General features: G+C 45.3%; 1 protein-coding gene across 7 annotated transcripts in view; it reads left to right on the top strand.

The window, feature by feature from the left end:
- The window catches only part of CNOT1 (CCR4-NOT transcription complex subunit 1), a 2,171,110-nt gene that overhangs the window by 1,097,011 nt on the left and 1,046,992 nt on the right, over nucleotides 1–27,107 (top strand). For 6 of the 7 annotated variants that reach the window (XM_069654650.1, XM_069654642.1, XM_069654635.1 and 3 more), the window contains 4 exons: nucleotides 11,260–11,384; nucleotides 12,430–12,716; nucleotides 14,346–14,424; nucleotides 15,110–15,340. In XM_069654650.1, coding sequence (XP_069510751.1) covers nucleotides 11,260–11,384; nucleotides 12,430–12,716; nucleotides 14,346–14,424; nucleotides 15,110–15,340 — 722 coding nt within the window. The remainder of the gene's footprint in view (nucleotides 1–11,259; nucleotides 11,385–12,429; nucleotides 12,717–14,345; nucleotides 14,425–15,109; nucleotides 15,341–27,107) is intronic. The other variant, XM_069654658.1, reaches the window with a different exon arrangement.

The following is a 27,107-nucleotide window of genomic DNA, read 5'->3' as shown; positions in this document are numbered from 1 at the left end:
GTTGTACAAGCTGCAACTTCTTCTGGAAAGTAGAAAGCATATCCTGCAGTATCGTGATGATAAAAAGTTTGATGCCATGGCTAAGAAAGTTTTCTCGGCATGCAGCATGGCCTTAGTCTGCTAATGCCACATGCACGCTGGCGATGTTTAGCCACGCCTTTTGAGATTGTGTTTCAATGGCAGCTGACCATATCTCTAAAGGGGAGGGAAGGGACAGAGTCGAAACAGGTCTAGAGGGATTTGCCATATCGTCCTTTCCATCCTTGACAAGGTTCAAGAAACTGACAGCTTCAGCAGAACCATGGTGGCTAGTAAGACAATCCTCAAGATTTGCGTGGTGGCGGAAGTTGGGATTTGCCCCAAATGTACAGTCCAGACTTCTGAATATGCCCTTTAACGGTACTCCTCTATTTGGTAAGAAAGCTGATGACAGTTTAGAGAAGCTGCAAACTTCCAAGGCGGCGGCCAAATCCCTTGGAGCTGCGATAAGGCAAACTCTGAACTGCCCCACTGGTGCTTCCTGGATGGGCCGGTCCTTTCGCTATTATTCTGCATTCGGAAAAGGCAGAGGACAGTCGGTTCAAAGAGGCCAGAAACGATTTCCCCGTGGTGGACAGGGCAGAGGTACTAAAGCAGCAGCAGCATGGGCTACCTTACCCTCAGCCTTTGCGTCAACCACCTCAAAACCTCTGAGGTCTATTTAGCAAGACAGCAGTAGGAGGCAGGTTAACTCAACATCTGACAGAATGGCAGGCTATTACTTTAGATGCTTGGGCTTTGGAGACAGTTGCCCAGGGTTACTGACTGCCTTTTCATCGCACACCTCAGTCATCCACTGGGGAACAGCTCTTTGAAGTTTCCAGACCTGCTCCTTATGCAGGAATTTCTAGACCTGCTAGAGAAAGGTGCTACATAACTGGTAGCGGAGAGGGACAAGGGTTGGTACTCCCCTTAATTTCTAATTGCGAAAAAGGACGGAGGAATGAGACCCATCTTGGATTTGCGAGAATTGAACAAGTTCCTCAGGAAGGACAAGTTCAAGATGGTTACACTTTCTCAGATCCTTCAGGCTCTCCAGCTTCAGGATTGGTTGGTATATCTGGACCTTCAGGGTGCTTACTTTCATGTGCCAATCCATAAAAAGGGCAGCGTACCCGAGGTTCGCCATTGGCAACTCGGTATCAGTTTCGGATTCTGCCATTTGGGCTAACCTCTGCACAAGGGTTTTCACCAAGTTAATGGTGGTTGTGGCAGCGAGTCTAGGGAGAGGGGGGGGGATTCACGTCTACCCTTAGCTGTACGATTGGTTGATCAGGGCCAGTTCCCCTTAACAAGCCCCGGATCACCTAAACCATACCTGCCACTCCCTCCACAGGCTGCGCTTCTCCCTCAATTTAAAGAAGTCCCACATGATACCATCTAGGGGTGTCACGGTATTAGTTTTATGACGGTACAATAACCTTCTTGCCAAATGACGGTATATCATGGTTATCGCAGTATAGCAGGTGGAGTTAACCAATCTTAACAAATATTTTCTAAAAGGTCATACATTGTCAGATTTATCATCACAAACAAAACCAGCCAACCAGGGCCAGAATTGGGCTTTTCAACATACATTCCACTCCTTGCTTCCACCAAACACAAACGCGTGTGGAGAGGAGGAGGGGGGAGAGCCCTGCTGCGACTGGCAAAGCAAACTGAATAGCTTTTCTTAAGTGGTCACTTAGGCTTTTAGCTCCCCCACTGGCTACTGGTGAAGATGAACATGTTGCCATATTTATAAACCTGCATGCCCCAGATCAATGGAGGCTCATGGTAGTATAAGCTTGTGCGCATACTCACACACGCACGCTCTCTTTATGTTACAGCCTTTAGTTTACTTGCGGGCCAAAAGGTGTTCAGTAATCACGGACATGTTACCCTTTGGTATGGCAGTAGGGAATACCCACAGAGATGAGTGAATTTCGCAGTGTGACTTATATGTTAATTCAATGATAGACCCTGGGACATCCCCCCATTGTCATATGTTTAGCAAACATTATACATTTATATAAACCCCAAAGCCGCCAACCCAAAGTAAACCCTTTTCCTTCTTGGCACTGTATTTATTCTTCCTATTGCTAACATATTGATTTTGTGTCAGGCACATGTAGTTAATGAAATGGCATTAAAAACTGCTCCAACTGAAACTACTTGGCAGGTGGCACATCCAACAGTGCAAGACCAAGACTGCGCAGCACTTGCTTACTGCAGCTTTCCAAATCAGATTGAAATGCACACTTAACGGTATACCGGTATAAACAATGTGACGGTTATTATTGTTCAATTGAGTGGTTCACGGTATCTTTACTGGTATACCGTTATACCGTTACATCCCTAATACCATCACAAAGACTCCAGTTTATTGGAGCATTCCTGGATGCCTCCCTGGGAAAAGCATTACCACCATCGGTGAGGGCTCAAGACATTCTACAGATGGTATTAAATTTCCAAAATGACCAACATCTCCCAACCTTCGACTTTCTGAGGTTGCTTGGCCCGATGGCATCCTTCATCTTTCTGGTGCCACAGGCTCACCTGAGAATGAGATCTCTTCAATGGGCTCTCATGACCCAGTGGTCACAGTTCTCAGGAAGGCTGTCCGATCTTTTACAAATCCCAAACAGTCTCACTGGACCTTCAGTGGTGGGCCTGTCGGGGAAAACCTCTTGAAAGGAGAACCTTTTTGGCAACCATGGCCTGAGATGACAGTAGCGACGGACGCCTCACTCACGGAGTTGGGAGCCCATACCAACGATTTGACCATCAGCGGTCGTTTGTCTCCTTTGCAGTCCAAACTACATATCAACCTTTTAGAGCTGAGGGCAATCAGACTAGTGCTCAAGGCCTTTCTATCCTCTGTACGGGGAAAGAACGTCCTGATAATGACGGACAATACAGTGGCCATGTGCTACCTCAACAAAAGAGGTGTAGGGTCACTACCACTGTGCAGAGAGGCAATGCAGCTCTGGTTCTGGGCAATACAAGAAAGAATCTTTCGGCAGCTCACCTAGCCGGAGAGAAGAACACGGCGGCGGACGCTCTGAGCAGGAAGCTCAGGAAGTTCTTCAAGAGAGCTTCACCCTTTGGGGAACCCCTCAAATGGATTTGTTTGTGACCAGTGTCAACAGGAAGTGCGAACTATTCTGCTCAAGTGAATTTCCCTCATGAGGAGCTCTAGGAGACGTGTTTGTGGTGGACTCCGAATTTCCACACCTGTACGCGTTTCCTCCAGTCCCCGTCATTCCTCACGTCATTAGGTTGAGGAGGTTCAGGAAATCCATGATCCTAATTGCTCCAGGTTGGGCCAGGAGAACGTGGTACCTGGACCTTCTAGACATGTCCATCTGACCTCTGATTCGTCTTCCACAGAGGGGGATCTTCTCTCGTGAGAGGAGGGTCAGGTGCTCCATCCCGCTATCAGGACTCAGCCTTCACACATGGTTTCTTAGAGGCTGAGATATAGATTGGCACCTCCCGGACGATGTAATGGAGGTTTTGCTTTCAGCCAAAAGGCCAGCAGCCAAATCTTTTTATACCGCTGCCGGTATCCCTACATATTAACACCACCAAAAATATTGCTGTCATATGGTTGTTTGTCTCGCCATAGGCGATATTTTTGGGGGGATAATTTATTGTTGCGGGGGTGTCCCCTGCACATTTAAAAATATTGTGGGTGTGCCCCCCCGCTGGGTCCATGGCTCAATGTCCCGGCAAAATTATGGCGATATTTTTGTATCACGATATTTTTGTGTGGATATTAACACATGGAACTCCGCTGCCGTTGGAACAAGTTCTGCAGCTAGTGTAGAGATGAAAATGTTGACCCTTTCACATGTAATTTGCCAATGGTGTTAGCCTTCCTTTTGCACTTAGCAAATCTGGGACTCCAGATTGGCACAATAAAAGGTTACCCAGCACGGCTGTCCATCTTCAAGCGCACTGCTGAAGAGCCCTCTTAGTTTAAAATACCATTGGTAATTCAATTTTTGAAGGGGTTAACTAATGCTTAGCCCCCCAATTCCTTTGCAAGTGCCTTTGTGGGACCTAAATTTGGTCTTAACATTTCTAATGGGTACTTATTTTGAACCCCTTTATTCGTGCCCATTAAGACTTATTTGAAAAAAACAAAATCTCGGGCGCGACGCAGAGCCGTAGCGAGACTCGGCGTCTACATGGTTGCTAAGCAACCACATACTAATTGCAATGGATCCGCCAGCAGGCGGAAGAGCCGGCATCACCTAAGGCCCTATTTGCCCCTGTTCGCCGCTGGATGACGCGTGGCGGTTTAGCCTCCTGGGCCCTGCTTTATGATCCTATATCCATTGTAAGTACTTATTTGCTGTCAGTTCCACGTTATTCCATGTAAATAGCATTATGTATAATGTATCGTGCCTGTGATTGCTGACCTCTGTTTACGAAACCAATTTCAACTACACCCTGATTTAAGGTAGACATTTCTGCCCACCTTACTGCAATGCTCATATTGCCATGCTCTGCGTCCTGGTTCCATTTGCCCATGTCACCTGTTCGCTCTACGCACTGCCCTAATAGGTCCAGTCAGCCCGCACGATATAACAACGCTTAGCTGCGTGCGCACCTTGCCTAAAAAATAGCAGCAGTTGCCTCCATCCGCTCTGAATTACCCAAAGCTTTGCATTTTTCACATATCAAAATGCATCAATGGATGCTCACTGCTTTGCACATCAGCCACAGCTCTGTTATCACTGTTTGATTCCCCCAGTGCTTTTGGCATTGCTTACTGTCACTACCAGACAGTGTGCCCATCCGTTATAACCTACTGTTAACCACGGTGCGCCCAAGTGCTTGCTGATTGCCACATTTTGTGTGCTCCATTGACATAGCCAATTGCTAGCTATTGTATGTACCCTGAAACTACCGGTTGCCTACTGCCAGCCGCTGTGCGCCCACTTGGAATAGCCAGCTTGTCAAACTTTGTATGACCTGATTTAGTCAATTGTCAGCTGCTGTGTACCCCTTGAAACTGTCTTTTGCCGGCTACTGTGTGCCCACTTGAATCAGCCCACTGCCTGATTTTTGTACCCCACGGAAACAGTTAGCCACCTGTGTGCCTTTTTGAAACAGCCTACCGCCAAATATTGCGTCCACCTTCTGAAGTAGCCTACTGCCAGCCACTGAGTTGCTCTTGCTCCTTAACCATATGGGACCCTCACCTACACACTCCTGGCCCATGCTGAGCTAGACTGCATCTGCCACCATTCCCACCTACCCACTACGATGTGCCTTAACAAGACTCTGGTGGCCTCCCTACTGTGCCTTACCATTCCTATTATTGCTTCAATTATGTCCTCCTCTACACACGTACCTTGTCCCACCATGGACAAACAGCAGACATTGAGCCAGATTACTCTGCCTTTACGAACCTACATGTTACAACAAGAAGGCCCCTAACCCCCAATATAAAACTACCTCACGGCACCCTAAGCTATGTCCCAACCTAACCATACTGCTCAACCTAAACTCTTCCCAATAAAAATCCTGAACACACCTAATGTAACCATAATCTCTGCCTTCTTATCAATGCCAGGTCTCTAGTGGCCCACACTACTGAAATAGTGGATGCCTTATCCTCTGATAACCTTGACCTCCTGGCAGTCACCGAATCATGGCTGCACGAAGCAGCAGGCCCAGCACTCTCTAGCAATTCCTGAAAATTATCAATCGGAATGGATAGACCCAATAGTAGGCGGTTTGGGCATCATAGCAAAAACTAATCTTGCTCTAAGATTACTAGCTCAACCTCCCCTTAAATCATGCAAACTCCTCACAGCCAAACTGCCCATCTCCAATTGCCACACTTTAACCATCTACCTAATAAATAGGCCACCTGGCCCCATTGGAACCTTCGAGGAGGATCTATCTAGCCTCTTAGCCAATAATACCAAAGAAACCTCACAAATCCTACTACTAGGTGATTTGAATCTAGGTTTCAATGACCCTGATGACAAATCAGCCCAATCTATAGCCACTATGCTAGCTGAACATGGCCTAACCCAAAAAGTTCTCTCCCCTACCCATAACAAAGGAATTGCGATACTTGAATTGCGATACTACCATTATCAAAACCACCCCTCAACACTGGACAGACCATTACCTTATCAACTTTACTCTCTCAATAAGCAAATTACTTAAGAGAAAATCATGGCACCACCCCTACTAACTAGAGCAAAAAAAAAATATAACGCTTGACAATCTCCTGCCACTACTGATACCAACCATTAATGCTCTTCCTGATGACCTTCATCCAGAGAGCCTGGTAGAGTTACAATAATGCTATGAAGAAAGCGCTTGACACCATTGCCTCAGGAGGATAGTTCAGCGACAACGTGCTCGCCTTGGAAGCAAGACGACACAGAGCAACACAGGTTCGATCCCCGGGTCCGCGCTTAGAAACCTCTGGGTATTAAGCGCGTTATAAATAACCTATCATATCATTGCCCCTCTAAAACCTCAAAAAAGTAAACAAGCACACCTAAACGCCTGGTTCACCCCCCATTTAAAATAATTAAGAATGCAAAAAAGGAAACTAGAATCTAATTGTCGCCACACCCCATCTGAAGAGAATAAACAAACTTCAACTTTTTGCTAATGGCTACAAAAAAGAAATCTTACTCTAAAAAAAAACTCTAATGAAAGAATCTGCAATGCCATTTCCAACACCAGGTAACTGTTTGCTACCTAAGGGCGCTGGAATCCTCTGTACCCCCACCAGACAACGTAGCCAAAGATGAACAATGGTGCACTAGCATCCAAAATTCACTAACAAATAAAATTAAAACGCTCCAAACCAAAATCACCATAAAAAGACTCCCGAACTCCCAATGAGTCACCTCATCACCCACACCACGACAACCAACCTACTAAGCCTGGACCCATTCAAATTCACTAAAATCTCCACCTTGGATACAGAAAGAATTATCGCATCCCTCAAACCATCCAATTGTAAGGGCGATAGCTGCCCTGCCCTGCTAATTAAGGATGCTGCAAGGGACTTAGCCACCTTCATAACCAAATTGATTAACGCATCCTTCTCCAACTCTATCCCAAGCAATCTAAAGGTCTTTGGTTCTACCTCTCCTCAAGAAGCAAACCCTAGACCCTGCTATTCCCACCAACTACTAGCCTATCACCACGGTACCGTTCCTTCTCAAGAAAATAGACAGAGTTGCATACCAACAAATCCAGCACTATCTTGAAACTAACAAAACTCCTAGGTGCCCGCCAATCAGGATTCAGACCGCAGCACGGTACAGAGACAGCCTTTATGGATCTCAAAGCACCGATCGACGAGCTCAATGACCAGGGAAACACCACTATGCTGCTCCTCCTTGATCTGTCGGCAGCCTTTGATCTGGTAGATCACACAGTCCTGTGCAAACACCTGGCCTCGGCTGCCCACTTTTCAAATGAGGCCATAGCCTTGATCCAGTCATTCTTGGATGAGTCTTGAGTCTTCTCCACACTGGCATCAGCAGACCCCATTAAAATAGCCTGCGGTGTACTCCAAGGCTCTTGCGTCTCGACCAACGCTGTATAATATCTTTACTTGACCCCTATTCGACAAATTGGACGGACTGAGTGTCACATACACTAATTATGCTGATGACACTCAGATCCTCATTCCCTTTTCGTGCAATTTCGCCTCTGATACGGCCTTTGTAAACAAATATACCTCATTCAGGCATGGATGGCCACGCATCGCCTATGCCTGAATGATGATAAAACTGAAATCCTGCTCCTCAGATCTGATGCCAATCTAAAAAAACTCAGCTCCAACTATTCGGCATTTAATATTGATGGCAACATCATTAGTTGCCAAAGCAGTGAAAACACTAGGCTTTTACCTTGATTCGCCTTTACATTAAAGAAACAAGTGAATTCATTAGCATCCTCTACTGCCTACACGTGCAAGCTTATTTGAGCAAGTAGAGCTTTCCTCACCCAAGCCAGTTGCATCATTATCGCTAACACCCTAATACTCTCCACACCGGACTATTGCAATGCCTTGTATTTGGGAGCCAACAAATACATCATTGACAAACTTCAAACATTGCAAAACAATGCCCTTAGCACTGCCCTGAACTTACCTTCCAAAGAACATATCTCCAGAGTACAAATGGCTCAAAATCTGACAGAATTTCACTTAAAACGGCATCACTCACCTTAAAATGTCTCAACAATGCAGCCCCCCCTCCCACCTGGCAGCAAGAATAGCAAGAAAAACATTGATCCGCCCCACCAGAACTGTCAACTACTACTGCCTACAGATACCTAAATTTACACTAAAAAAAAAAACAGGAGGCAGCAGCTCCCAGTCAAGGCAGCCCAATACTGGAATGCTCTCCCACTTAACATTAGAACTGACCAATCTTACTACAGCTTTAGGCGGAATATCCTCACATGGCTACGTTCCAACGACCCCCCCCAAAATTAACCTTGCCTCCACTCACACCAACAGATCCCACTCTTACTGTATATATGTATATTCTTTAACTGATTTGTTGCAATGTAATGGTTCGTATTTATATTCTGCCTTGCCCTGTAACTAAGTTTTTTTTAAGCATTCATGTTTTTTTCTGTTCTCTGTTGCGCCCAGTTACCTCCGGGTTTGGCACGCCATAAAAAATCAAACAAACTCACTCAAACTGTCGTTTTGGTGGCAATAGCATCTGCCCGAAGGGGGAGTGAGCAACATGATTTATCCTGCAAGCCTTCCCAGTCTTTCACAAGGACAAGGTGGTTTTACAAGTCAAGCCTAACTTCCTCCCAAGGTTGTTTCAGGATTTCATGTCACCCAAAAAATAACCTCGCCTTTTTTTTATTTTTTTACACTCCTCATCTGGGGAAAGAGGAAGAAAGGCTGCACAGACTTGATCCATGGCGTGCCTTGAGTTTCTATATTGGCAGACTGGCAAAATTAATGCAAACTGACCAATTATTTGTCGGTTACACAGGTCATAAACTGGGCCTAGCCATCACAAAGCAAACCATTTCTAGATGGATTATTCTATTAATTGTTGAATGTTACATGTTGGCCGATAAAGACCCTCTAGAGCACTTAAGGGCTCATTCAACCAGGGGTATCGCAGCTTCGTCAGCTCTTCAAAGGGGAGTTCCATTAGAAGACATCTGCGCAGTTGGCACATGGTCGTCTGCACACACCTCTACAAAATGTTAGTTTGGATTCTTCCACTAGCCAAGACACTAAATTTGGAAAGGCAGTATTGCATTCTGTGCATACTCCCTCCTCCTGTATACATGACTGCTTTCTGAGTCTGAGATAAGGTATACGTGGGAGGACACAATCTATTCGAAGAACAAGGTACTTACCCATGGTAACGTTCTTTCGACTGGTTGTTCCTCCTGCGTATTCCATATTGCCCCTCCCATCCTTCCCCGCAGTAAAACTTCCCTTGTAGTTAGTCTGCGCTCCCTCAAGGGTAGTAACAGTCTCATCCTGGATAAGGCATAACACTTCAAAACCGAACTGAGCAACGGACGCTGTACGCACTACTTATGCCTAGGATGATGACGTGACGGAGGCCACTGCAGGACATCGACACGACAGGCGTTAACATGCAGCACCCTCTACTGGTGAAACATTTTTTCCGAAGCAGCAAGCTGGATATTGGCAATATCAAAGATGAGGAATACATGGGAGGAACATCCAGTCGAAAGAATGTTACCATGGATAAGTAACTTGTTCTTTTCTTTTACTGCAAACCACTTTGCAGTAAACGGAAAATACTAATTTCGCTGTGCATCCTTGAAAGCATTGCACTATAGGTAGTGTGCTTATGGCAACATGCACCATTTTACAAAAGCAGTTGGACATATTTTGTCACCAGTCACCTTGGGGCAAGTGTATTTCTCTTAAGTAGAGTATGTAAACTAAGGATCGCACCCTGCAGGTCTAGTGATATGTTTTATGACTTTCTATGCTATAAGATGGCATATTAATTTATATTTTGTATTGAGTGATATTTATACCAGCAGGTGGTTAATTTTAGAAATACTGTTCTTGCAGGCATTAAATGTGGATTGAATTTACAATGCTCAACATTTCTTGTAAACTATGGTGTTTGGCGCCCATTCTTTTTGTTACTAATATTGTGTCCCCAGGCCTTAACAGTAGTGGCATCCCTTCCGTTAACATTGTGGCATTTGCTGTCACTGGTGTTTTGTGTCGGTATGTTGGGTCTAGATCATGACTATTAATGTGTTTTTTATTCTTTAGGGTTCCCTTTTTCGTCCCTTAGCCTTTACCATCAGTTTCTGGGTAACACATGTAGTTCAGGAGTAGATTGGGTCCTAGTTGACCATTCCTGTGTTTATACATTTATTTTTTTATTTATTTTTTAGCAAAGTACTTATTTTCAGCATAGAGATGTGATTTATAAAGTGTATATTTTCGGTATTCTATTGTATTTTTGCTTTAGTTAACTGCACTTCACTACCAGCCTTTCTTCCTTGAGTTAAGCCGGACTGCTTTTTTTCAGCTCCCCATTGAAGAGTTTTGTCTTTGCTTTTTTGTGAGAAATACTGTTCTAACGTTGAGTGTGACACAGCCCTCACCAAGAGGGCTGTGAAAAAATGCCCCTAACGATGTTTACATCAATACTTGCAAATCATATGCGTTTTGTCTGCTTCAATGATGAAAACATGTTCAAGCTCATTGGCCCTCATTACGACCCAGGCGGATTTTTTCCGCCAGCGACGGACTTTCCGGCCATGGCGCAAAGTCCCTTTACGCCATGGCGGATGGCGGACTTACCGCCCCATTCCGAGGTCGGCGGGGCGGTAAGTCCCCATTGACCCATTTACCCTTCCCCATTCCCATTTCGGCCCCATAGGGCTCAATGGGAGTGGGGAAGGAGTTAATTACGCCACCGTAAAAAACGGTGGCGTAATTAACACCAAGGTCCCAGAGCGCCATGGATTTTTCCGCCCGCAAAAAGCGGGCGGAAAAATGACCATGGCGCTCCAGGAACTCGTAGTTGGCGGTAAGGGGTCCGCGCAGCTAACGCTGGCGCAGACCCCTTAGCGCCAGGGTCGTAATGAGGCCCATTGTGTTGACCAATGAAGAGCCTGTGCTTACCAAGAATTTCTCAGATCTATTGTCAGTCTTCACATCCATCTTTCCATACACAAAACACCATTCTCCGTCCACTTTTTCAGCTGACCTGTCTCAAGTTTGGCCAGAAGCAAATCAGCACTTTAGTAAAGAAATCGACGATGAAGCAAACAGCTACTTCCAGCGGATTTACAACCATCCACCACATCCAACCATGTCTGTGGATGAGGTTAGTCTTTTCATCCATTTCTCATTTTCTGTCTTGGGCTTGATGTTTCAATGTTTTTGGGGAAGCTGTGAGTAACCATCATTGATGTACATTTTCAACCACACATACGCAGCACCAAACTCTTGGATGAAAAAACTAAGCGTGGTTGAAGTTGGTTATTTTGTATTACCGAGATCTTCTGGAGGTCATATGCTAGTGTTTGCTAAAACTAAGCTTAATCTATCCTTTTTGCTCCTCTTTTAATCGCTTATCCCTTTGGTCTTTCAGAAGATAAACAGATGTTTGTATTGCTTAATGCGCTCTCTCCTGGGCTTGTACAAAGATGTTTGCCCTTATGCTGTTGTCTGCTTCTTTACCCCCACACACATCTATTTGCATTGATGGGTTGGAAGAGACTTTGATATGACTGTTTAGCTTTTTAAAACTAGATAACACAAATATCCTGTACTCCATGCATATTTTGTCAGATGGGACATTGTATAAAAGCATACCCTTGCCGTTTGTAGTGTTCGCCTGAAAGGTATCCATTTCTTGTATTAACTTTCATTAAATCTGCAAAACTTGGTCCTGAGAAATAAGTTATTTGCATGGAAAGAATGCTGTACCTGGGGAGGGTGAGCCAAGAGATAGCAGATTGGGCATGCTAACAGTTTGTTTGACATGTTACTTTTGTCCACCTGTATTAGCTGCGTACAACTCTTGGAATGCATAATATGCTCAATGAAAGCTACCTTTTGATGTAATGAAAGTTAGAATGTCATTTAGCTCTGTTACACATTTGCCAGAAATGTAAGTCTGCTTAATAGCGCAACATTTTATTTTAGTCTAGAATAGACTGCTATGATGGTTGCAGCCATTGTGTGCTCCTGAGCAAGTGTGTATGCTAATAGTATGAAGAGAAGAATCAACTGTTGGGAAAGTTGGAGCGCTTGCAAATTGTTCTGTGATAGCAAGAGCTCACAATTAATTCTGTCATAGATTGTGGGGCATGAGGAAGCTATTGTGCAGGTTTTGATGGTAACTGGGTTTCTGATTTTGTTTGCAGGTTTTAGAAATGCTGCAGAGGTTTAAGGACTCCACCATTAAACGCGAGCGAGAGGTGTTTAACTGTATGCTAAGGAACTTGTTTGAGGAGTACCGCTTTTTCCCCCAGTACCCTGACAAGGAGCTGCACATAACGGCCTGTCTCTTTGGCGGGATCATAGAGAAAGGACTGGTCACGTACATGGCATTGGGCCTTGCCCTACGCTATGTTCTTGAAGCCTTACGCAAGCCTTTTGCCTCCAAAATGTATTATTTTGGCATTGCTGCACTAGATAGATTTAAAAATAGGTGAGTGTTCCGCTGTTCCAACTTCCATTTGTAAAACTTGTCTTTGGTTTTTAATAATTTTAATGAATTTTTTTGTAGTTTAACTGGTAAAATAAAATCCCTGCATTTATTTCATAACTGCAATGATAATAATTTTTCGACATGAACACATATATTCAAAGCAGGACTCGAAATGTGGAATGCTCTTTACTCAAAGGAGTGCAGAGTTGACAGCTAGTCACATTGATTAACTTTGCCTCATAGGAGGTTCCAATGGGTGGGCCCTGACCAACACATCAATCCAAAACACGTGGGAATCGGAGGTTTAAAATATAATCTTAGTGGTTTAATCCTACTGTTAAAAGTTGGACGGTTCATTTAATGAGCAGTTGTTTCAGATACTACAAAGCTTAATTTTCAATCACTAGAGCCAGATGTTATCCCTTGACACCACATGTACCAGACCCTGAATGTGAAAGTTCAAATGTCTGTATAAATCTTCCATTGTTAATGTTTTCTATGGTTCTGTATACCAACCTGTCGTCCTAGAAGGGTTTTGTTGAGCCCCAGACTACAGTGTAAGATATTTTTGTTGGAAATGTGAAATCTCAACATGATCCTGTACAACCACCTATGAAGGTTTCCAGAGCACTGATTATAGCTGTAGCTTAATCTATTCCTAGTTGGGAGGGACCCAGTCAATGATTCACCTGATCAGCTCCCCCCCCCCCCCCCCCCCCCAAGTCTTGTGTCCAGTCCGTTAGGGCCAGTAATGTTACCCTGCATTGCTCCCACTTTCAACACCTTGACATTCCATGCACATGCTTTCACAATCCATGTCCTACTTCTTGTAAGGCTCTCCTACATGGTCACTTGACAGTGGTCACAACACATTCCATGGCGAAAGTTTACTGCAGGGTCATTAGATTTGCTATTCCTATACCACCTAAGTGAATTTGAAGGAGCCTATGCTACTTTAAAAAATTATGCTTTGTGTAGATCACACTCCTTGTTCTTAGAGGCGTACATGTTTTGGTTTTGCCTGGTCAAAGTGTGACAACACATAGCCATCTTGTTTAATGATTTGCTGCAATACAGCTGAAACCTTTTGAAGCTGGTAGAATATTTCTACACCCTTGCTTAGTTGCAGGTACCTTGCCTATAATTAAGTTTGATGTAGTTAATTGACAATTATACTACCGGCACCATGTCCCACTATATTTCTACACCTGTGTTCATTGTTCACTTTGCACTAAGCCTTCCCTCTGCTTGTTACACTTTTATTTGGGCTAACAATCATAACTAGAAGTCTAGCTTGTTCCCACCTTTGGTATGAAGGTGTATCTGTTTGCTCCATGGACTGTCCTTTTCAGAAGTAGACTGGGATTGAATTTACCCCAGCAAGCTACTTTAGAATCTACCCTTTCAATATGCAGGGTGCCCTGACTCATTTGTTAAGTTACTGCTGACTGAGCCAGTCAATGGCACTTTTAACGCAGGTTGCTCTTGTGGTCCCATTAGTTAACATCAGTTGCCTGTTGCACAGTGAATGTTGCTGCAGGAAACGGTAGATTACATTTTTGCATTCTTGATGTTCATGCATTTTCTCGTGCTCTTTCCCTGACTCACTAATATTTTTGCCGCTGACAGATTGAAGGACTATCCACAGTATTGTCAGCACTTGGCTTCTATTAGTCACTTTATACAGTTCCCTCATCACCTACAGGAGGTGAGTGTTTAATTGAAAATCATACTTTACGTTTTTTTTAAAAGCATTTGGGGTGTTTGTGCTCATGAAGTGGTAGAACGTTAGGGATGCAAATTTCAAATATTATTTCGGCTAGTTGCATTTCTCGCTCCAGCTTTGCTATTGGCTACAGCTATGGCCTGAAAATACCAGTATCCTCTCATATGTAGTGTTCAGCCTGTAGTCTAGCTGTGTCTGGAACCTTTCCAGAGCAGAGGCCAGCTGCCAAAAATCTGGTTTGCATTGTGGAACTAGCTGGGAGCGGAAGCTTAAACCTGTGACTGTCTAATTCTATAATCCTATATAGCAAATTGTGAAATTAACACCTGGCATACATTTGGCTTGAATAGTTAATCCTAGTACTGCCTGGTGTAAACCTATTTCCGTTAATGCACCTCCTTGAATAAAGCACATTTTTTGGTGTAAATATACACTTGCATTTTACTGGATTTATGAAGGATGGGGAAAATGCAATATAAAATTCTCATTTAATTGCATCTTGTGTGGGTGGGGGGAAAAAGTGGTGTCCGAAAGTTAGCTGCCCCCGCTTTTTGATATGAATCATTTAGTTATCATGCGCTCTGTTTTAAGTTATAGTATTGTGGGATTTTTTTATTGTTTCTAAATTTGCCTTCCTAAAAATATTTTTTTTTCTGTTTTACTCCAGTACATAGAGTATGGTCAACAATCTCGAGATCCTCCTGTGAAGATGCAGGGTTCAATCACTACCCCAGGAAGTATTGCACTTGCCCAGGCTCAGGCCCAGGCCCAGGTTCCAGCCAAAGCTTCTCTTGCAGGTCAAGTCAGCACAATTGTTACCATATCAACCACTACTACCACTGCAAAAACTATCACCATCACCAGGCCAACGGGTGTCAGCTTTAAAAAAGATGTTCCAGTAAGTCGTACTGCAAGACGGTGCCCAACAGCAATGGTGGTGATTGTTAAATAATTGGTAGATTATGTATTTGAAGTGCATAAATAGGATGCATGTGGATCTTATTTGGATCTTCCATTTTGCAGCATGTGGAACTTCACAAGTATTCTTGAGCTGGCTGTGCAGTTAGGTGTCAGGCCAATAAAGTGTTCGTCAAATCCAGGAGAAGCAAACTAACCGAATCCTGGTGGTCCTAGATTGTTTTTTGGATAATTTTGAATATGCTTCTGTAAATGTCTTTTTGGTTGCGATTGGGGAGTCTTTGTGTATGTGGAGGGGGCAACGGGAGGGAGGTAGACGTGGAATACATTATACTCTTTCATGCCTACATTTGCTCCCATTAGACATGCTCAGCAATCTGTGCTCTTTCCACACCTAACAGTTCCCTGTATATTAGAGGTACAAAATGTGCTGTTTCTGCTAAAAAATTGTTAATCCGATGAGGAGAGCTGCACTCCCAGCAGCTAAGATTGTTTACATTACATCCATTGACAATGGCAGAACTCATGAACGGGAAACCATTCTCAAGGCAGTCAAGTTAAGCTATTCTAGGGAAATATCTGCAATAGTAGGAAACCTAAAATCAATATTATGCTATTCCTGACGGTCCAAATATTAACCAGAATGCCCTTATTGGAACTCTTCAAATACGAATTTGACATCAGCCAACAGTATGTTTTCCCTATATATCCTATAAAGAAACAATATTTTACTTTGGTAATTAGTAAATATTCATGGTTATTGTTACCATTTTATTTTCACACAATATTGAGAAGGCATTTCAAGTGGATGCTTTCCCCATTTATCCTTCTGCTGTTTGAAATATTCTTCAGACAGTCTTAAATGTAATGTTTCTCAAAAAACTGGTAGTTGGCCTGTTAAGATGGCTTTCTAAATTCTGGCCTTTTGGACAGAGTTAAGGAGGCCACCCTAGTTATAGTGAACAGGGGACAAGTCTTGGATGGAGACTGGTCAAGGCCAGGTCTCCGGACAGGAGTACTTTGTCAGGGGTCCTCAATGAGTCCACACTGAAATATGCAAGGATGAAACTTAAAATGTATACAAATACTAGATTATAGGCCCAAAAACCCACCAGCGAAATGAATGTAACAGGTAATGTTATCACACCATACTGAAAATAGTCAGAGCAAAGTGTACAGTTCACCCCCCAAAACCTGAAAGGGGAGCGTTGAGGAGAATTATCACAAAATGTGTTAATTCCCTTCTACGTTGGAGACGCCCAGCTCTTTTTGCTGGACTTTAGGGCTTTATCTCTCATGTCATTTTAATGTGATTTATTCGGTTTCTTTTGACTTTGGTGTCTGACAAACTCCATAGGCATCATCTTTACATTGTGTTGCACAGCACCTTCAGTGCAGTGGAACAGGGATGTCTTTTACATTGCCAGAAGGTTTAAGTATCTTCTCTTCGTGAAACTGTTTCCAAGAGCAGTAAAGTGAAATTGACTTTACTTACATTTTGTAACTCTCTAGACCCAGCACACGCTATCTTACCATAGGGTGATGGAGGGGTTACTTAGTCTCCCCTTTGTCTAGTTTCTCATATAACTTTGTTACCCATCCTACAGTTCATGGCTGGTGGCAGTGGTTTACTTTTTACTACCATTGTGTGATTGACAGCTAGTCTGAAAATGAATGTGAGAAACCTGCATAAAAGGCGAGGCTTTTTGGCTTGGAAGGCAGAGTCGACCACTGGACGAAGGAATCCAAAGAAAAACTTTGAGGCTCCTGCTGCAACCCCTGGACGGCTGGTTTGCCCGGTGAAGCCCTGCTGCAGTGCTGAAGCTCTGAATTCGCCCTGACTAGAGAGAACCTGCAAAGAACAACTTCTCCACTTGGGTTGATGGGACCAATCGACCCCAAGACAAGCTCATCTGTAAATCCTCTTGGAGCTGGCTGTACTTCCATTGCTGGTGCAGGAACTCAAGTGTGAGAGAGAGTGGAACACCAGAATTGTGTGAGTGTCTTTAAATCGGTCCAGAGCTCCAGAAAGATCCTTCTGACTCCCAGGAAGCAGGCTTGACCAAGCCTGAGCCACCTCAGCAGAGTGCTGGACCCCAGATGCGTGGAAAATGTGAAGTGCTATCAAATAACCGCTGTGTTGCTATTTGCTAGAGACGCTAGTTGCTGAAACCGCAAAGTGCCACTGAATTTAAGCTTGCTCATTGCTGCTGCCAACCATCCCATTGTAGTGCAGGAGTACACAGATGTCCTTTCTTGTCCCCACGACTAAGGCCCAGGAACAGGATCTGCAGACCTACACAGGAACATAAGCCAACTGGAACAATTTCTTCTAACCAAAGGTACTGTAAAACTAAGGGGTCTTGCCTCTTGTTGTGTAGCCTTGCTTGTTCTCAGTTGAGACCTGTCTTGGTTGCAGAGTTTCTTGCAGCTTTGTCCTTCACAAGCCTCCCAGTTTGTGGCCGTACAGTTATTCTTTATTTCTGCAAAGACTTCTAAAACATTATGCAAGACTTTTAATTACCTGCAAAAAGTGCTTCAGCTCACCTAGACTTATGTTCAATTAACATTGGCTAGCCTGGCTCCCTGAAAGACTCTTCTTACCTGACTTCGTGATTTTCCTTTCCTAAAGGAAGCGGTTAATTTACTTTGCATTCGGGGTTAAAAAGTACTCGCCTGCTTCAGAATATTTGTGTAACCTTTATTTTATTCCCAAACCCTTTTCTTTGACACACTCAGTATTGCTCTAAATGTACAAGTGATCTATTAAAGGCCACAGTGTCCTAGTTATTTAAGTCACCTCAGGGTGTAGGAACCTCCTTTGTGTCATACCAAATGGGTGCTTGCTGATTTAGAGAAACTAAGAGTTTGTATTTTGAAGTGCATTTCTGTGTTACTTACATATTGCTCCCTTCTGAAGAAGGCAGTTAAACCGACTGTTAAATTAATTGTTTAATCACGAAACCACTCTGAAGATGGCTGCCTGGGGATGGGCTTAGGTAGAGGGCAGTCATTGGCTGGGGCAGTACGACCAAGAGCTCGGTGTTTGGGAGAAATACAGTTTAGAAATTAAAGTGAAACTGTTTTTTTCTTTTACCAAGTTTTCCCAGCCTGATGACTGGGAATATTCATGAGCATGTGAATCCATGCCAGACCCATGCTGGAGAACAGTTTCAAGTAAGTAACTTGTTCCTTATCCACCTTCAATCCGCTCCTGTGACTTTAGTCACATAGAATGTCATCTAGCTGGTGGCAGTGGACGTTTTCTACCAACTATTGACTTTTTTTTAATACCGCAAGCTATGTCCTTAGCCTCAGTAGTGCACAACAGTCGCACCCAAGTACCAACTTGGGGCCACCCTTACTTTTTCACCATTACTAGCGTGGTTGTTCTTGGTTAGCGCCCTTCTTCCTTTCTGAGAGGGGCAGGTCAATGTGTGTGTTTTGCCTTAGACGGGAACCCTTATCCCCGCTTTGGCTGGAGAGTATCGGGGCAGGCAGGAAGTGGGGTAGGAGTTTTCCATCCCTCTGTCCTTTGTCTGCCAGAGTGCCTTAATAGGTGCAGCTCCCACAAGAGGTTTAGCTGTCCTGAATGCCCCTTTCGAATGGATTGTGTCCTCCCACGTATTCCTAATCTTAAAAATCGTTACCTCCAGCTTCACTGCTTCCGAAAAAATGTTTCTCGGCAGAGGGCGCTGTGCTCGAGGTCGTGGCGTCTATTGTCCATCGACGGACTCTGTACTCTGTCGACGTCACCGATGGTATAAATAGCTTGAGTCGCGCCCGTTGCTTCAGTTCCGTTTTTTTCCGATCGCTTCGCTATCGAGAACGGCGTGCTTGAGATTTTCTGTGAAGAAAATGTTGATTCGACGCCCAAGACTGGTTTCAAGAAGTGCATAGATTGTGGATCGAAAATGTCGATCACGGATCCTCACCGGATTAGTCTCTGGTGTCTCGGTTCCAGTCACAGGACCGACTGTGGTTCCTGCCAATCCATGACCGAGAAAGCTCTTCGTGAGAGGAGAGGTAAACTTTCAGTGGGGAGGGAAGCCTCTAAGAAGGCTATGTCCAAAAAACACAAAACAACTGATTAGAAGGAATCTGATTGCCATAGGCATTCAGAGATCTCGATCTAGGATTAGATCGAGACACTCTTCTTCCTCGTCCAAAAAAATGAAGAGGAGACATAGATGTCCATCATCTTCCTAGTCGACTGAAGAAATTCGATGTCCGACAAAATCGGATTCTCCAAGCAAATGGGAAGAATTTCGTAAAAAGATGGCCGTATTGGAGAATGCGGCCCGACCCCCTCGGAAGAGCCATACCCCTAAGGTCGCTCCATTGGACGACAAAGGGAAGTCTAAAACGGTAGTATCGAGGATACTCGAAAAACTCGAATCAACGACAAGTCGTCGAGGACTCTTCGAGAGTCGAGCACCTCTCCGGTGCCATATAAAAAACATAAGTCGTCAAAGGCTTCGATGGCTTCATCGACGCCATCGGTGTCGACCGTTTCGGCATCAAAACCAAAAATAACCTAGACGCCTGTATCGAAGTAATCTTCGAAGTCATCAAAGATTCCTTCGACAACTTCGAAGGATTTTTCCATTCCTTCGACGCGTATTGTAGAGGAAGAAAGAAGATTTAATCCGTTGCCCAGGTCAGACTTTAAGTCCATGTCCTCAATATATGAGGAATCTGGCTTGGAGGAAGAGGAAGTCACTCCCTTTGGAGTTTCATATGGCACAAAGCAAGTTCCTGAGGAACTCATTGATCAAGTGTCCAAAATGAGAGACCTGAGTGACACTACATTCTGCCAGTGGAATTGACACCTCCCCAGAATTAGAGTTTGCCAGACCTGACCCTGCAGAACATGCAGACTCTGGGTACAGGAGTCTTATGACCAGAGTAATTGACTATGTGGGTTCGGGTAACACTTCCCCCGTTTTTGAACAGGGTGACATGATGGATATAATTGTCAGAGGCCCTCAAAGATCCAGTTCTCCCCTTTCACAGGGCTCTTCAGAGGAGAGTGGAGAAAAACTGGGAAAAGCCTGAGAGCATTGCTGCTGCAGATAGTAATTTCCCCAAGAAATACAGACCAGCTGGTACAGATCCTGAATACTTAGGCATCTGACTCCAGAAAGTCTAGTTATTCATGCAGCATCCACATCAAAGCAAACTGCATATCCCACTATCCCTCCAGATAGAGAGGATAAAAAAGTTGATGCCTGGGCACGTACAGTTTTCACTTCAGGCAGTATGGCCCTTAAATCGACAAATGTTACCTGTACCCTGGGCAGGTTTACCCATACCCTGTGGGACTGTATTTCGGCGGCGGCTGAGCGTATTCCGGAAGGCGAGGAAAGGGAAGGCTTCCTGAATATAGTCAAAGACGGGAAGGAGGCAATGGGGGAATGTCTCCAGTCTGGACTGGATACTGCTGATAGTATCAGCATATCCATGGCTGCAAGCATTGTGTCCCGCAGATTTGCGTGGTTGAGGAAGTCTGGGTTTGCACCAGACTTGCAAGCCAGACTCCTCAACATGCCCTTTGATGGCTCAAGGCAGTTTGGCAGTAAGGCTGATGAAAGCCTAGAACAACTTCAGACCACGAAAGCGGCAGCTAAATCGCTTAGTGCCTCCATGCGCCAGCCTCTAAAACCCTATTCTGGCTCATCTTCCTCAAGGGGTCATGCTTTTCGTTACTACTCCTCATTTGGTAGAGGAAGAGGACAGGCTTCTCAAAGGGGCAAAGAAATTTCCCTCGTGATGCACGAGGAAGTGGTGCAAAGTCAGTCTCAGGAGCGGCATCTTTACCCTCAGCCACTCCTGCAGCAGCCTCAAAATCTCTGAGACCTTGTTGCACAGAACACCAGTGGGTGGCAGGATCTCTCAGCATCTGAAGGAAGGGCGAGGCATTACCTCAGATGCTTGGGCACTGGAAACAGTAGCTCAAGGTTACTGTCTCCCCTTCCAAAAAAGGCCTTGAATCATCCACCGGGAGCCAACTCTGTAAAAACTCCAGACCCGCTCCTGTTGCAGGAAATTTTAACCCTGCTAGAGAAAGGTGCCATAGAACAGGTACCTGTAGCGGAGAGGAACAGGGGTTGGTACTCCCCATATTTTCTCATCCCAAAAAAGGACGGAGGACTGAGACCCATCTTGGACTTGTACTTGGAAAAGTTCAAGATGGTCACTTTTTCTCAGATCATTCAGGCTCCCCAACTCCAAGATTGGTTGGTATCATTGGACCTTCAGGATGCTTACTTTCATGTGCCAATCCATCCAACGCACAAAGTACCTGAGGTTCGCGATTGGCAACTTTCATTATCCCTTTTGGGTTCTGCCATTCGGGTTGACCTCCGCCCCAAGGGTTTTCACCAAACTGTTGGTGGTTTTGGCAGTGAGTCTCAGGAGAGGGGGTATTCACATCTACCCCTACCTGGACAACTTGTTGATCAGAGCAAGTTCTCCAAAACAAGCTCGGGAACATCTTTCGATCACTTAATTTATACCATCGGTGACGTCGACAGAGTGCAGAGTCCGTCGAGGGACAATCAACGCCACAACCTCGAGCACAGCGCCCTCTGCCGAGAATTTTTTTCCAAAGCTGGATATAACGATTTATCATAAGATGAGGAATATGTGGGAGGAACATCATTCGAAAGAACGTTACAGTTGGTAAGTAACTTGTTGTTCTGTAAAATGCTGAGCGATCTTGCAGAGGAGTGTGTGCTGGAACGGTACAAAATGTGAGGCTTCTGGAGTGAAAAGCAAGTCGATCACTGTAAGCTCATGAAACCGAAAGAGACTGTTGGGCAGAATTGCATGCAGTACCCTCTGGGACCACCACATACAATTAGGACTACAGGTGTAAGCAAAAACCAACCTTTGGTACAAGTCTGTACTACAGTTTGTGGTAGCGAGCTCAGCAGCCAGGCTTCTCTCAAGAGGGAATGTGAGCAGTACAAGAGGTTACACAGAGGTCCCTACAATCACAGTGGTTCAAGTAGACACTTGCACTCAAGGTTTCTTGGTAAAACACTTAATTACACAATCATTTAGAAAACATTCACTAGAAGGAGGCAACTTAATATTGTACACAAACACACTTCAATACCAAACCAATACGTTTCTGAGTAATTTAGGCTCCCTTAAATGGGAGCAAAATGGCATTTCAGTTAATTTCAATGGGAGTAAAAGGCACAAGTTAGCAGAATTGATCACAAATACTTTCTTAGGCAGTGCAAATCGTTTTAGTTCACTAGAGGACTCATTTCATTTCAATAGACCTAGGCCAAAGTCAATGGACTAGTGTCTTGGATAGGAAAGAGCAGTTATTGAAGTAAACTTTGAAGTCTTTGCCAATGTTCTCCGAAGTAGTTTGTCCGAAAAATAATCATGTTGGGTCACAAGCTGATTAGGCCTGCAAGTTGGGAGAGTTCCACAAAATTTCACAACGAGAGGCAAGTTCTCTCAATCGGGTTGGCACAGTACCTTAATATGAAGAACAAGCTGCAGCAGAAGACGTTGGTTCCTGGCAGATCTTACTGTTCCTGATCCTCCGTTGTGGGGACAAGAGGGAGGACATCGGGGGGACTCCTGCACTACACAGGATCGTTGAAAAAAACACGAACAAAATGGAGTCACTTCAGTTAGAGTAGCTGTCATCAAGCACACAAGCTGGTGTCCTTGCCCCTGGTTAATCTTAACAAGCTCCGAGAATGGTATCCAGGTGGCCTACGAGTTGATTGGTTCCACCAACTCAAAGGTCTATCCAGATGAACTTGGCAATTCGGACCTGCAGCAGGGCTTCACCGGGCAAACTAACGGTCCAGGAGTTGCAGCAGCCGTCCTCTTCCAGCTCGTCTTCGGTTCTTCGTTCCAGTGGTCGACTCTGCTTTCCAGTCCTCGAGACTCGCCTTTTAAACAGTTTTCTCCCTTTCATTCCAGCCTAGCTGCCACTCATCCAGCAGGGTGGCTGTCCAGTTATCCAGCTAATCACACCAGAGTGCATTTGGGGGTCTCGTAGGAGACTAAGCACAGGGAATTTTGGGCACCTCCCTCACTTCCTGCCCACCCCAGATGGTTTTTCGCCAGAGGCGGTCTTCAGTCCTGAAGCCCGCCAAAGGCATGGCAACAAAGGGACCAAACCTGGTTTGGCACGCAGAAACAAACACTAAAAGGACCTTTCCAAAAGAAATGGCAAAAAAGTCTGCAACCCGTTTTATAGAAAGGGGCTTAAGGCGCCATCTTGAAAAACATGGCTCCCGTGATTTTTTAGCTACAGGTGTTCGCAGTCGGGAAAAATCATGGTAGTTTGTTGTTAAACCACTGCCACCAGCCATTTTGATAGAAAGGGGTAGCATTTGACTGCTACATGAGTTTCTAGACACAGGGGATACTAGATGACCCCTCCAGCACTCTATAGGAAGATGGTGTGTGCTGGGTCTAGGAATTTCAAAAGACTAGTAGTCCATTTTAACCTTACATTCTCTGGGAAACAGTAGTTTATCCCAGAGAAGTTATTTAAACCTTTGGGAAGTCTAAAAGACATCCGTGTCACTGCACTGAGGGTGCTGTGTAAGACACATGAAAAGATGCCTATGGCATTCTTAAAACTCCATAATCAAAGAACACAAGAGTAAAACGCACATCAAAATACATGAGTGGGGGATTAAAGGCTCACACTCTCTCCAGGTAAAAAAAAATCAAGTCCTCAAAATCCAGCAAAGTTGCTGGGGGTCTCTAAGGTGAAAAGGAAATAGCACATTTATGAGAATTCTCCCTAACGACCAGATGCCTGCAGACCCTTTGCAACACTGAAGCGACAACTGCTGTCCTGACCCCTTTTTCTGTGCGACAGAGGAGCTCCGAAGTGGACTCCTCCTTCCTTTTGGCTGGTGGGAACAACCGGTCCCAAGACTAACTTTGAAACAAGCCATCTCCCGAGGTCCTAGGGGTTTCTGGAGCTGTGGAACCTGTGGAACCCCCATACCAGTAGACCTGCTGCCCATTTCGAGTGCAATGTTGTGGAATAGTCGAATAAGTCCAAATCTTTGCACCCATATGGACACTCCAGAGATCCGATCCGACTCGCTCAGACTCCATCACCAGAGTGTGGGACTGCAGGAAGTGGAGATTATTAACTGGGCGTTCCGTGTCCTTTGTTGGTGCTGCAGAAAAGGCACCAAAACCGCAGTCAACCAAGAAGTGCTGAATGTCGTGCTGCTGGTCCTCCCTCGAGACTGCTGTTGAGAGATCCCGTCCATTGTCCTGCATTCATTCATCAGACCAAGGAATCCAGAGGTCGGGACCAGAGCTGCAACATGGCGGAACACCCAGCATAAACATTTTCTTCTAACCTAAGGTGCTATGGAGAAAAAGGTATTGCTTACCTGATTACAAAAGTCACTCCAAAGTGTTGGAGCGCAACTAGTTGTCCTGGGCAACCCCCCTTTTACCTCAGACCGAAGCCATCGCTTGTGTCACTTTCAAGTCTGTTTTAAGGTCTCCCTTGTTAGTTAACTTGTTGCTTCAATAACACTAGAAACTGGAAGAAATCCACAGGAGCACTTTGTAATTCTCTGGTTGTCAAGACTTCATGCCGTCTCGACTACCTTTTAGCTAGGGTTGTGTTTTTGGACTCAATGACTTACTAGGCAAAGAAACAGTCTTTAGAACCTTGAACTAAGTTTGTTACACTAACCTTGACTTTGTGTTTGCAGAGTACATGTATGAACCGTTGAAAACCGCATGAGTGCGCAATATTCGATAATAAGATCAACTTGTCTTTTCCCTTTCTAACGTTGCTACAAATGTAACCGCGAACAAAACAGAAGTGAAAGTACCTTTTGAAGTGTATTAAGTATTCCTAAATGTTCTAGTATAAATTTCTGAAGTATTTAGTGATTCTGGTGTAAATATAATTTCACCAGCATCGGGTCTGGCATGGATTCACATGCTCTTGAATATTTCCTGTCATCAGTTTGGTAATCCTCTGTAAAGAAAAAATCAGTTTCATTTCCGAGCATCCCTTCTCCTAACAACCAATCGCTGGTCGCTGGGTCATACTGCCCCCAGCCAAAGAATGCCCTCTACCCAAGCCCCTCTGGCAGCCATCTTCAGATTTTTACTGCACGTTCAAGTGTTGGGAGTCCTCGTGCTTGGCTCTCGAGCTTTTACTACATTTTGTGCTTTTTGAAAGAGTTTATTCTATTTTTTTGGTCAATCAAGCCTCGCGCTCCATCGATCTACCTTCTGATTAACAGGGACCCGTTTTTCGGATTCTTCAGCGCCCCTCAAGGGTGAATTTCGTAGAGTTTCTTCATGGAGGATTCCAGAAGTTTCTTTAAGGCCTACGCTGCGTGGACATCGTCTGAGAAGGATTCAGCTCCCCCTTCATGATTTGTTCCGATAGCGGCTTGCGGAATGTCTTCTCGGACGACGAGCATTCCAAGTGCCGCTACTGCCTGTACCAGGACCCAACACACATGGAGGACTGTGCGTTTTTTCTCAGGAGATGGTGCCCCACACACTGAAGGATCGGCATAGGGGGCTCAAAGAGTGGCTTCAGGCCAAAGCCCCTACTGTCGGTGGGTCCCAGCACCATGCCTCCCCTGGTTCCAAGAAAGAAGAGAGGTCTTCAAAGACCTTTGAGGGCGCTCCTCCCACAGAGGCCCAACAGAAGGCCAAGCACCTTGAGTCCACTGTCACCGGGAGCGCTATTGTGACGGGCTCCTCGGCAGCCAGGGCGAGTGCAGCGTCTCCAGCAGCTTCGATCACCAGCCAATGCTCGGGATCTTTGTCGAAGAGGAAGTTGTACCATCCGGGAAAAATCAAAGAGAAGCCCAAGACGGGCCCGCCAGAGAAGGCCACAGGGTAGTGGGGTTCTGACCCTTCCCTTAGGGAGAAGGCCCAGGTTCGACCAAGACTTTGAAGGCCCAGGTGCATCCAACGAAGTCCCAGCCTTCCATCGAAGGGGCGGTGGCGTCACTCGCGAAGGCCTCTGACGCGGCCCCGAAGGCAAGAGTATCCCTGCCTGCCAGGAAGGAGTCCTCTTTTCAGCCCATATAAAAGACACCGGAGAAGATGTTGCCAGTCATTTCACTGAAACCGTCCTGTCTGGTCGCATAGAAGGGGTGGGGGGCCAGTAGAACTCCAGGGCACAGATATCTCCTCAGAAGAGGAGCTTACCTGCCTCCTGACCATCCAGGAGGAGAGGTGTGTCGAGAGCAGGCCCTATGGCAAGGATTCTGGTGAGGGCGACAACGAGGAGACCGACAAGGAACAGGGCGGTGGGGGCCTGAGTGACCAGCCTGTGCCTGTCACCGGTTTCATCTCAGCCTCAGTTGCTGCAGCCGCCACCTGGAGATATCTCGGCGGACATTCTCTCAGTTTTGCACACTCTGGTCTTGGAGATCCAGACGAGGGTGCCTGTTGCACTGGCGCCCCCTCCCGTGGTGCTGGTTCCGACGGGCGAACCAATGACCAAGAAGAGGAAAGTTCACCTTCCACCTTCTTGCCACCCTTTGCCTCACTCTCCTCCCCCGAGGGATGGGACTGAGCCTGGCACGGACGACGGCGGGTTGGAGCACCTCCCGTCTCCACCTCCCAGATCTTCGCCACTCGACGAGATAGTCTTGTTTTAGGCCATAATCTTCAGGGCTTCGAGCTCTTGCAGCTCATTCCTGAGGAGAAGAAAGGTTTTCTGTACCAACGCTGAGAGGCAAGAGGAAGAGTGT

The sequence above is a fragment of the Ambystoma mexicanum genome, chromosome 1p (genome assembly GCF_040938575.1).
Source record: "Ambystoma mexicanum isolate Mex_15411 chromosome 1p, UKY_AmexF1_1, whole genome shotgun sequence".
Taxonomy (NCBI): domain Eukaryota; kingdom Metazoa; phylum Chordata; class Amphibia; order Caudata; family Ambystomatidae; genus Ambystoma; species Ambystoma mexicanum.
This window is presented reverse-complemented; position numbering and strand designations above follow the sequence as displayed.